The sequence below is a fragment of the Athene cunicularia genome (assembly GCF_003259725.1).
Source record: "Athene cunicularia isolate RWA chromosome 5 unlocalized genomic scaffold, athCun1 chr5_part2, whole genome shotgun sequence".
Taxonomy (NCBI): domain Eukaryota; kingdom Metazoa; phylum Chordata; class Aves; order Strigiformes; family Strigidae; genus Athene; species Athene cunicularia.
In genome coordinates this window covers 7,075,164-7,087,182 of record NW_020799102.1, presented here as the reverse complement: position 1 = coordinate 7,087,182, position 12,019 = coordinate 7,075,164, and the positions used below count along the sequence as shown (strand labels likewise).

General features: G+C 40.6%; 1 protein-coding gene across 1 annotated transcript; it reads left to right on the top strand.

Annotated features, from left to right (window-relative positions):
• The first annotated feature begins 8 nt into the window (after positions 1 to 8).
• MRPL23 (mitochondrial ribosomal protein L23) lies at positions 9 to 10,932 on the top strand. Its single transcript, XM_026850566.1, has 4 exons — positions 9 to 27; positions 796 to 878; positions 2,739 to 2,812; positions 10,579 to 10,932. Exons 1-4 carry the CDS (start codon positions 23 to 25, stop codon positions 10,741 to 10,743), a joined length of 327 nt encoding a protein of 108 aa, XP_026706367.1. The 5' UTR covers positions 9 to 22; the 3' UTR covers positions 10,744 to 10,932.
• The last annotated feature ends 1,087 nt before the right edge of the window (positions 10,933 to 12,019 follow it).

Sequence of the window (12,019 nt, the reverse complement as noted above, 5' to 3'; positions counted from 1 at the left end):
CTATGTCCAGTTCCGCGTCTCCATGGAGTGAGTGCGGGCACGGCGGGGGACGGGGCACGGCCTGGCATAGCCCCCCCCCCGCTGCTGCACCCTGAGCGCTCGCCCTCTCCCCTGCCGCAGGTCTCGGCCCGCTGCCGCCTGTCGCCGCCTGGGCTGCAGCTTGTCCTGTTAGCTGAGGGGAAGGCCAAGTACCACCCTTTGGGCAGGATGAAGGGGCTTCTGCCTCAGGGAGGCCTTTTAGAGGGCTGCGAGAGCACTAATTTAAGTACGAGTCTTGCTTGGCTCCTTTTCCTGAGTGTTAGTGAGGCTCAGCCTTCCCTTCAGAAGGAAGTTCGTATGAAAATGATCCAGAGGAAACAAGGTGATGTCCAGGTGTTTGTTTCTTTCAACCTGACCAGTCTAGTTGCACACACTAAAGCCCTCAAGTGGCAGGCCCTGAAAAGATTAGAAACTGCTCTTCAGAAGACTAGAAAGGAAGGGGTTTTGTCTCGGGCAATGAGAAAGCCTACCACTGTCGCTGAATACAGAATATATGTGGGGTTTTCACTGTTGAGGCTACAGAGGATAAAATATTTGTCATTGTTACAGTTTATGGATAATGACATTTCTGTAGCAGTATGTAGTCTACGTTGAGTTTATACTTTTGTGCAGTCAAGGTATCTTGGTTAAAAGGAGAAGATGTACTTATTCCAGAGTATCAACCAGTCTGTAAATACTCTGGCTCTTTTTTTTTTTTTTTATTTGTTTAAAAATTTACACTTCTTTCTTTCCCCACAATGTGTTTGCATTGCCTAGAATGACAAAAGTGGATATCAAGAATTACCTTGAAAAAATATACAATGTGCCGGTAGCTGCTGTGAGGACCAGGATACAGTATGGTAAGTGCGTTTGAGTAATCCAAAGGAATGAATACAGCATCCCTGCACACACGTGATTGACTTTTACTATCAAAAGGTCCATTAGATTTCAACAGTCTTTGGTTCCAGGTGCTTAGCTGGTGGTGTCTGTCAGCTTACTTATTTGTCCCCCTACACCATTTCATATTTGAATGATTTGATTACATTATGACATAAATTTAGTTTTAAAAAGAGAAACGTGAATTTAATAAGCCCTATCATCTTGACAGGTATCTAGCTTGTGCTGTATGCTTTTGTAGTTGGTACTGTTGCTCCTTGGAGACCAGTGAGTGCCTCACTTCTGAAGGAACTGCTTCATGTTTTAATAAAATTAATAATTAAACTTAATTTCAGCCATAGCCTTTTTTTAAAAAGTGTGAGTTGAGATTACCTGTCATACACACAGAGGAAGTGTTATGGCCTAACAAAAGGGAAAGTTTGTAGAGCGAAGAAGAGTACTCTGCTAGACCGGTAGATAATGTTAGTAAAACATCTTGACAGACTTTCAGTTTTTCATCGACTTTCAGTTTTTCATCATTGCATTTTGTCATTATTGCATTTTTGCTACAGACGTAGTATGCTTCCACTCATGGTGTTTCTCCCTTGTGCCACCCCTACAAAAAAAGCCCCACCAAAATCTCAACATAAAACCAACCCAAAAGAAAAAGAAAACAACGTCCCTAGTTTCAGTTATGCTGAACTTGGACTTGGATCCACCTCTAACTGAAATAAGCTAAATTTATATAATGTACCTTTACATATGAATGCTTTCTTCCCCAGAGCTTCTCTGCAGTTTGGATGCAGTGCAAAGTCAGGAATATAATTTTTGTGTTATTTACCTTTTTGATCACCAGGCAGTGTGTCAATCAAATGGAGAGTGACTTGTTAGGACATCTTTGATGGCAGAGTTTTTCATGCAGTTGACTTTAGCAAAGGAGTCGATTGATATTTTTATAATGATAAGAGTAGTGATGATTTTAAAAAAGGGGTAGGAAAAAAGAGCTGTAATAGTGAAAAATGGAGAATGAAAGAAAAAGGTTCAAAGTAAGATTGTAAAACTCAGAACATATGAAAGAAGAAAGACAATGGAAGGATAATCTGTAATATGCTTATGTGAAAAACAGATAAAGTCTTAACTCCCAAAAACATGCAGTTCCAAACAGCACTGAAAAATACTCATGCTTGTCCTCGTGACCATTTCATCCCCCACTGCTAGTGGAAGTGAAGGTAGTATGTCTATATTCAGTGATAAAAGAGGAAGGGGGGTTAGAGTGTCTAATAATTTGAGAGCTTTAATGTCTGCCTAACATACAGGGACTAAATTGAACTTCCCACTGAGTTGTGACCAGCAGTCACCACTTCAGCTACTCACAGAAGGTTGAGGTGCTTTGGTTTTTTTGGATGTGGAGTCTAATTTCCTGGTGTATAAACAGTGGATCCAGCTCATTAGCTGCATAGTAATAATTAAGTTTGAAGCTGCTTAGTGGTCATTTTCTCCTTGTGTTCCTGAAGCTGTTAATGTTGGGACAGATTATTGCTCCTGACCCCTGGCTCAGGAGACTTATCTCCTTCTTTGCGAACTTTGTGTGTGACATGAAGGCACAGCCATTGTCAGCAGCCTGAGTCTGGTGATGCCTCAGTTCCCTACTTGTAAATGAGGACAGTAGTGTCTACCAATTTCAGTACATTTTAGTAATTGTGATGCTATACTGATACTAAAGAAAGAGTATTCCTCTTAACAGTAAATCAGAACTTGTAAAGTGCCCCCCGTATGCTTGGCCTTGCTTTGGGGAACTTAGAAGTCCTGGGAAGTAAAAGGTGGAACTCTCTTCATTTCTGCAGGTGCAAACAACAAGAGGAATCACAAGAATCAGAGAGAGAAGAAGCCAGATTACAAGGTTGCCTATGTACAGCTGGTGAGTTAACGTGGATGCTTGTGGGGAAAGAGGAAGGGACTTTTAACCTGCCAAGCTACAAGTAGTGTTCAGTAAATTGTCTGTTTGGCTGAACATTTCTGCCAATCCTCCAATAATGACTTTTTTTTTAAATATGTGCCAAAGTTTGTAAAGAGATTTAAATGACTTAGTCAGAAAATGAAATTCACACAGATGGTTAGTTTTCAAGTCCCGTATTTGTTTGAGGTCTGTGTGTAAGTTATGGTCTGATGTCATACGGTGCTGCTTCGCCAGTGAGTTTCATGCTGACCCTGTACTCTGTGTGCTGGAAGGTTCACGATTTGTGTGGTTGATTGCTGAAATGTCCAGTAAATGAAAGAATATATTGTAAGGGTAGGGAACTTCTTATTAAAGCTTTTTGGATTTCATAGAAGACTAAGGCATATTCCTTGGAGAGCTTTTAGTCATGTCTAACAAGCGTGCTTTGTGGCTAAATTGGGTTCTGAAACGTATGTTGGTTGCCCAGTGGAAAAGGAGCTTCATGCCCTTACAAGTTTCTTTCATAGCAGGAACATATTACAGTTTAGACTTCTCTTGGGCTTACCTGTCTCTATCTAAAAAAGAAATGCAACCAGTGACAGAAAACCCCCTCACATACCAAAATTACATTAAAGGAGTGCTATTTATGGTTGTAAAATCATAAGCTCAAAATTGCAGTTGGCAACACCACCTCACTGTTCCTCCATCCTGGGACAAGGATTCAGTGTGGGGGGAACACTGTGATCTTAAAGACTGCATGAAACTTCATATGGACTTGGGGTCAAATGAAAGAGGCACCGGCAACTGGAAATAAGATTTTTTTTTTTTAAATTTTTCAAAGTTTACATGTGCTTAGTTTTTCCTCCAAGACCCTTCTGGCAAGGGGATTGGAAAGAAAACTGAGTAGAGTGTGTTGTTCTACACAGCCCTTACCTTTAAAAGAACACTATAAAGTACCATGTTAATAGAAACAGAGTTGTATTTAGATGAGGACTAACCTTGATCTACTCTGATGAAGTTAATGGCAACCTCATCTCCTTGAGGATTTTGCATTACAATGGCTAAAAAGCACATTTCTTTTTCAAGGAAGAGTTTGCTTTGGTGGGCAGACTCTCCCTCCTGGGTTGTCTGTGCTAAGTTTTTGTCTGCAAGAGATCAGGGATGAACGGTCGTTAACGATCGTTAAGAGGAGATCTTTCTTCGAATGTTGTTCCTTAGTAGGTAATGGCAGGCAGTTTCCATTGTCACAGCTTCTTGATAGAGACTTCTTTGCTTTTAGAAACTTTTTTCCCAGTGTTGGAGCAGACATGGACCTTTAGCGAATTGTGGTCAGTTCTCAAATATTATTTCACTGTGTTTAATGCAGTCTTGTTTCTTTTGTCTACTGAGTTGAGAAGGAGGTAGTCTGCAACCCACAGATCCTAGCGGGTAAGGAGTGGGAAGCCCAATGCTGCTGCTCTGTGGAGCAAGCCACTCATTTAAGGCAGTGCCTTTGTGCATACATTTCACATAAAACCTCTGAACCTAGAGTAGTTGCCATTACCTTAAAGGTAGCTGCATGGTGAAGAATTACCCAAACTAGCTTGGTGCTGGAGGCAGTCACACAGCAGTAACTGGTCATTTTGTCAGCTGGGCAGTGCATCCAGCCCTGGGGTACTGTGGCTGAGGACTGTTCATGGTACAGGAGACAGCAAGTGTCCCTCACTGCATCTCTCTGTCCTATAGCAGCATCACAAGTTTTTAAAGAATGCCATGTTTTCTGTCTGTCCCATGAAAGGAATGAGGGGACCACCTTTTGGTCTCAAGTGAGGGAATCCTGACCATTTACTAAACTTGTCAGTGAAGTTTGGTCTGTGTATTTTCCCCTCACCTCATTCCTTGTCTCTTTACTCTCCTTTTTTCTGTCGTTGCTGGTGTCTGTTAATTCCTTTAACATTTAGGTTTGTCTGTCCTTTTTTTTTTTTTTCCCCTCCCGTTCTCTTCTTCCTTTTGTTCTTTGCTTTTCATCACCAGCTCTGATGTCTCAGACAATGAGCTCCCAGTTCTGTGTTCACACCAGCCTTAAACAGTGGGTGAGGCCAGAAACCCAGTGTCATTTCTGAAACTGAAGGTTTTGCCTTCATTCTCATTCATGCTGTGCTTCAGGCCGTAACAGGCCCCATGCAGTCCATTGTTAATATCTGCCTAATTTAGGAAAGTCTTTGGTAACCACTGTAAAATCCTTATTTTCATGAGAATTAGTTTGCATCTGCCGTGAGTCAGAGTAGCTGGGCTTTCCCACCATTTTTACCAGCTGTGTTTTCTCTCATTAATCCAGTTTCAAGTTAAAACTGCTTGTGACTGGAAAAAGAAGCATGTTTTTGGAAGGTCTTGGGTTGATCTTTTCGTTGCCCACTAGGTGGAAGTATTGCTCTTCCCAGCGTGACTTGGTAGCAGCTGTGGTGTGGTTTACCTGAATGAAATTGACCAGTTAGGCTTCCCTGCTTCAAAAAACCATCACCTTATGTGTCCCAGCGCAACGTACGTGTCCATTAACTTACTGCAAGTGTCTCAGAGGTGGAAGGTGTATGAAGTCATAGTCAACATACCCTTAGGTGTCAGATTAGTGCCCCAGCTGTTCCACATGTAAGAATTGTTGTCCTTTCTTTTCCAAATACTATTTCTTGGAGATTCAGAGCTGTTTACTTTATTCTCAGGCTGTAACTGGACAAATACATGATCTGTCCAAGCATAATATTTTCACACTAAAAAAATACCTCAAATCATAGAAGGTTGTGGATCAACAATATCTTGCCATTCCAGAGCCTGCCTGTCTTTTTTCCCTTTTTGGAATGTGGTGAGAAAGGTTTAAGTTAGAGACTTACAGCCGTGGATATCAAATGCTATGCTACTTTTTTACACTTATTTTTTAAATTAAAATCAAGGCAATACTGCTTTGCAGAGTAGATAAAATGGATGTAATACAGCAACCTTTCTTCTTACTCCAAACAGTTATAATTATCCTAATGTTATTTAAAATGAAAAAAAGAAAAAAAAGCCAGTGGGAAACTTTACAGTTGCATCAACATCAGGGAAATTAAAAAAAAACAACAACATCCCCTCCTCCTCTTTCACTGTTCTCACTGGTTTAGCTCAACAGGTGTTAGCACCCGTGGGAGCACAACTGTAGACAAGCCTCTGGAATCTAGACCTATTTTTAATTAAACCTGTTTTGAGAAATCTAATGTAGATGGCTGTAAAAAGGAATCTGACCTTGTCAACATTAGGACTAACACCTATTTAGCTGCATGAATGATGGCGCCGGTGGGAACGTTTTTGCAAATGCATTCTCCTCAAACCCTGTTTAGAGTGTCCAGTGCATTGATAGTAATTAACCCATTTGCACATCAGATGTGACAGTGGTTTTCTTTTGACATGTAGCAAATTCAGAGGAAGCTTGGATGCTCTGTAGTCTGTGTCATTCCTGTATAGATTTTTGAAGTTGTTTTCTGTGCTGTTTTGAAATGGGTTTTAATATCAGATGTTACCACTGCAATAGTAGGAGAATTGTTCAAATGCAGTGGATTATTTAAACTTAGTTGCATTTGCTGCTACTGCTGGACCGAATCCCATGCTGCTTGGAGTCCAACATTTTTTTAGTTAACGATGCTATAAACATCACTTTTCTCCTGATTCTGAGGGACAGTAGTAAGTGCTTCAATTATCTAAATAATCAGAAGATTTCACAGTTGTTTACATGATCACTGTTTGCTGCGTCATTCCTACACAATAATATCTGTGCTGACCTTCCATTCCTAAACTTTTCAAGGGACACCAAGGTCAGAGAATTGTAAGTGAGTTTGTGACAGACAATCCTTCCAGCAGTTTTCTGAGAAGAGGCTCAGGGGTGGAAGGGCTAACACTTGACTTCATAGGCCTAATTATGGTCACTTAACCTCTCATTAAAATGAATTGAGGCAATTTGTACCACTCTGTGTGGTAACTCCTACAGACTTGGAGAACAAGGTGTGTTTTCATTCTTTCTAAAGGCAAAGTCTTGAAATCTAAGAGGAAAATAATGTTTGATGCTTAGATCACCTTTTATCTTGAAGGATGTTAGCATTTAACAACTGAATCCTCATCAGGCCTTGTATATAAATCAGTTTTACATTAGGGTAATGCTGAAGTGAGGATTAGAGTACTGCAAGAGCAAAAGTTTAATGGGTCCCATTTTTATTATCTAAACACTGGACCAGACATCTCACTTGTACATAACCTTATAATTTGTAGGAAAAAGGGAGGTTTCTGGGAAGACCCTAAACTGAGAATAGCAATGTGTAAAATCATCATGTTGCCTTTATTTTTTAGGTGTTTCAATACCACCTCTCTCTGACTTGCTTTATTTGGTTTTTCTTTTTTTGGATATTGTAAGGGCTCACTTAAATGTAAGAATATGTGGTGGTAGAGTTTATCCTGACAAATTCCAGAATATCAGGGTATCGCTTCACATTGGTGAAGAAATTATTTTGCTGGAAGTGCAGCACTCAGTTCCAAGACAGGCTAAATTATCTGAGCAAAATGTTTTTTTTGCCACTGTCCCTCTTTTTTATGGGAATTTTTTTTTAGCACAGCTATGTCAGGTAAAAAAGATGTTCTTATTTTCTTCCCCTTCTAACTAAGGTAATTATGGTGGCATAAGTTCTAAAGGAGGACCAAGCCATAGCTTTTTTCAGAGCTTATTTTGACTTATGTGAATTTCAATAATTCATTAATTAGAAGGATGACCTTGGTTAAATGGATTGCAAAAGGTAAAACAATGAACAAATACAAGGTTTATGAATAAGCCAGAATTTTGCTTTCTGGTTGAATATGCCAGCATTTCATGTTATAGCAGTTTGCAAACCAGATAAAGCCCTGATGAACTTGGTAAAAATTTAGTCGTTTGCTTTATTTCAGTTAGGATTTCATTCTGAGGGTCATATGCTTGTTAAATGGGTGCTGTGTGTAAGGAAAAGCAGCACTGCATAGAGGAGTGATGATCCCTACATTCCTTTGGTAGCCATTTTTTTGAGAAGGTGGCATATGAGCTTGAACCTCAGTAGCCTCTGGCATTGTGTTGAAGATACACTGAATGTAAATATGCCTGGACAGACTCACAGTCCTTTATGTAAGTTGATGCCTTTTTGTATTTTTGAAATTTTGAAATACCCAAGATACAAGCTTCTTCTGAAAACTAGCTACTGAGCATGCACAACAGCTATTTTTCATACAGCTTTCATCACGCCAGAGTCTTACAGTGCAGTATTACTGCATAGTATTGTTACTTAAGATTTATCAACCTCCAGTTCTCAGGGTGTAATGTCTTGGCTGTTTCAAATCGTGTCTGGCTGCCAGCCAAAATCAGAATTTCTTCACAAAGCAAGAGGTGGAAAGAGCCAACTTGTCTGTGCTGATTTTGATTTATTAAAAGACTCCAGATACAGATTGACATTTTCAGCTCAATATTTGACTTTCACCAGCCTTGAAATGAGAACTGTGAGCACTTTGATAAACAGCTGAAAGGTTTGTCTGGTTTTGCTACAGCCTCTGTGCATATCTTTCTTTTTTGGTTTTTTCCCTCCTTTTAAAATAATAACTGTTTTGCAATGCTTAGTGAATTACCATGGATGTTGTTAGTATGCTTTAGGGACAGCTTTCCTTCATTCTCCAATAAGGGAAGTGCATTGGTCCTGGAAGCATACCAGAATGGAAGTGCTGCATAACAAGAACAGTCCCTTACTACACTGTTACCAATATAAATAGTTCTCAAATTTTCAGTGTAGGTGGTATGCCTACCATGTTAGCCTGAATTGTTTTCTGACTTGTTTAACTAAAATGGCTTCCTCTCCAGGGCAGACGAGTCCTTAGAATTGGCCCTGTCTGTTCTATGGGTACCATGGGGCTGAGTGACCTGCCCGCGGTGCAGTTGAAGCACAGTAATTTTTTGTAATATAAACAAATTCTTTTCCATATGCTTCACTGTGCTAAAGTCTTGGGCAGCGCTTGGCCTCAAGGGTGCTTGCTGCTGATCCTACTACAGGAAGAGTTTCAGTAGGCTACAGCTTTGGGATTGATCAAGCACATTGATAAGGCCAGTTTCTGTACCTTGAAATGGAACGACTCTTTCTTTGTCATAGCACAGCTCTTATATATAAGCATACCTGTTGGTAATTTAAAGGTACAAAAGAGTTGAAACCCCAGAGTGTACGCTGTGGAAAGGAAAACCTTGATTTGTTCCAGTTCATCTTATCCAGCCTAGAATCAAGGAAAGAGCAATGTACACAGCGGCTCCCTTGTTGTTTTTGTAGTATGGTCAGGCTTTTAGGAAACCCCCAAGAAGTATGTAGTACAAAAACAACCAGAGCATTGCTGGGTATGAGTTGATATTTCCTAGATTCTAGTCTGGATAAACTCAACTGGGATAAGTCATGTTTTTTCTTTCCGAAGTGTATGCTTGAGGTTTAAATTCTTTCACACCTGTAAATTACCCAGTTTAGTGTATATGGCTAAATGAAACATAGCACACATTCAGCTGGGTCAGGGACATGGTGATGGTTTTTTTGGATTTAATTATGTCACATTTCTGATCCCAAAATGTATAGGTAGCTGTGTTGTGGAAGGCTCCTTTCATGTCCTTTGTGGAACCATTTCATAACTGGGCCTCTTGTTTGATTATATTTATTGCAAGAATGGCTAACCTGAAAAAAGCAAACTTTTTCATTTGAAACAATTAAATGCTTTTGTTGAATTTCTATATGTGGTATTCTGCCAATGAAGTTAATGTATGGTAACATTTGTAAGTATGTTGGAGAGTAATTTTAAAGTTACAAGCTATCAGTTACGAGTTTTATTAATGCAAAGTCCCATACAGAATGGAAGGGCTGATGTTGTTGAGTTTAATGAAGTTGTGCTTAGTGCAAACACCACTAAAAAGTAAGTAGGTAATGTTAATGGGATAGAACATTTCCACAGAATAATGGTTTCCTGCTGTTAGATAAAAACCAGAGACCAAGCAAATGTTTATTTTCCAAGTGGGAGACATAGATCTGATGATGATGTTTCACTAAAATGACTTGTCTGTTAGGCAGAATGACTGATGCAGATGTAATCACTTTAATCTCATTAGTGATGTATTAGACAGATTGTTCCCACTGTAATTGTTTTACACCATAGTCTTTATTCCTGTTGATAAGAGACCTCTGATATCTGTTATTCTGTATTCCCACATTACACCCTGCAATAACAGCTGCTAGAACTGCTCTCTTATCCTGAGCTGAGATCTAAACAACTATAACCACTTCTCATATCCTGAGTTTTAACATAAGGAATGCCTGCTCCACCATGTATTTCCCCAGTGGTGTTAACTTTAACAGAATTGCTTATTTTCCTCATCTTGCTTTTGCTGTATGACTCATACAACATCTCTGAGCTGGTTCAAAGTCTTTGAAGAGGTGTCCATCTCCTGACCATTCAGCTGTAAAAAAAAATAAAAAATAAATATGTCAGTGTCTTAATTAGCACACAAAAGAGGAAAGGCTGAAAATTAGCTTTTTCAGGGGGGAAGGATATATGTGTATCTTGGGGAGAGGGGTGGAAAGAGATTTTGGGAGGTTAAGCGGTACTGTTTTACACTAGCTGAAACTTCAGGGTGGTCTTTCATTTTAAGTATATGCATCATAGCTACTGCAGAAAGGCTGGAATGTCTCTCTGACCGTTTGTTTTCTCTTTAGGGCCAAGGACAAACCTTTCAGTTTCCCAACCTATTTCCAGAGAAAGAACAAGACACAGAAACTCACTCTTTTGAGGACTTCAAGAATAAATATATGGAGAGAGAGAAGCAGAGGCAGAAAGGTGACCCCAGACGAGATGGAGTCCCTGATTGGTTTGGACTTTGATGCAACAAGCCAGCTGCGTTTCTTTAGCCTCAGAGGGATTTTGATCAGCAGAACTTGCACTCTTCCCTTCTTGTAATGACTGAATGCTTATTCTTGAGCAGCCCTTGCTAGCATGTCTTTTTTCCTGGCTGTTTGTGCACGACTACAACAAAATGGCCCTAAAGAAATAAAAAGGTAAAACAAATCTGACTACATCAGGTCTTTTCTGTGAACTTGTGGACCATTTCTAAAATGTGGAATTGCTTGTTGTTTCTGTCTGAGAGTGTCCCTGTGCTTACCTTCTTCCTGCTTCTGTGGGTTGTTTTGAGTAGGAGTCATTTCATTTCTCAGGGTGAGCATAGTTTGCATTGAATAGAATGTATAGAAGTCAAGATAAGTCAGGGGGAGGTGGGCACGAAGGTGTTATCTACACTGGACTATAGGCTCAGGACACTGGGGTTCCCTTGTTGTCAGTGATTGAGTCCTGCTATCCTGTGTGCTGCCTTCCTTGCAGAGTGACCACTCCTTTCCTGGAGATGTGTGCCTGACCTTACTCCACTCCTTTTGTGGTTGTGTGGCATTTTGGAGACGAGGTTTGTAGGATAGGCTTGTGACCGGGCAGGTCTGCATTTGATCCCCAGAAGCATCAAGGAACAGACAGAGGTGCTGCACAGTCTCTGCCTGCTGTTGTGCAGTGCAGGTAGTTGCCTTCTGTGGCCAGCCTGTCCCAGGAATGTTTACTGGCACAGTTGTGCTAGTATTCCTTCTCCCGTCCACAGCTACCTTGCAGTGCTGGCAGGAGTCCTGTGTGGACACAGTTGTATTGGCATAGCAATGCTCCTGCCAGTGTAGGCTGTTTTGTGCTCAGGACTAATAAAAAGACTCACTTTTTCTGGTGCAAGTCTGTCTACCTCCAAGTTGCTGATGCCAGGGCAGTGGTAGAGCTTTTCTAGGCCTTCGGGGCTGCCACGTTCAGGTTTTTAATTTCTTGGCTCTATGGCTGTTTCTCCATGCTCTGATGAGGATATTTCCTCTTTTCCTTTGTCAAGTAATGTGCTCTGCTGTTGTGTCAGAAGTGGTGGGGAAAAGGAGGGCTAGGAAGGGCTTCACCACAGATAGACTAGGATGTGTATTTGCAGGCCATTGGCTGTAACACCAGCACATGCAGGGTTAAACGTATGGCTGATGTTTCCCCAGCTTTTGAATTCTGCCTCTTGGAGCAATTGGCAGGGTAGTGAATGAGCCCATGCCTTGAACGCTTCTACCCGGGTGCTCTCCTTTATTGTTCTGTGTCTGA

Coding starts and splice junctions, on each gene's coding strand:
- MRPL23 (XM_026850566.1), top strand. Junction 879..2,738: donor GAGGACCAGGATACAGTATG/GTAAGTGCGTTT, acceptor TCATTTCTGCAG/GTGCAAACAACAAGAGGAAT. Junction 2,813..10,578: donor AGGTTGCCTATGTACAGCTG/GTGAGTTAACGT, acceptor TTTTCTCTTTAG/GGCCAAGGACAAACCTTTCA.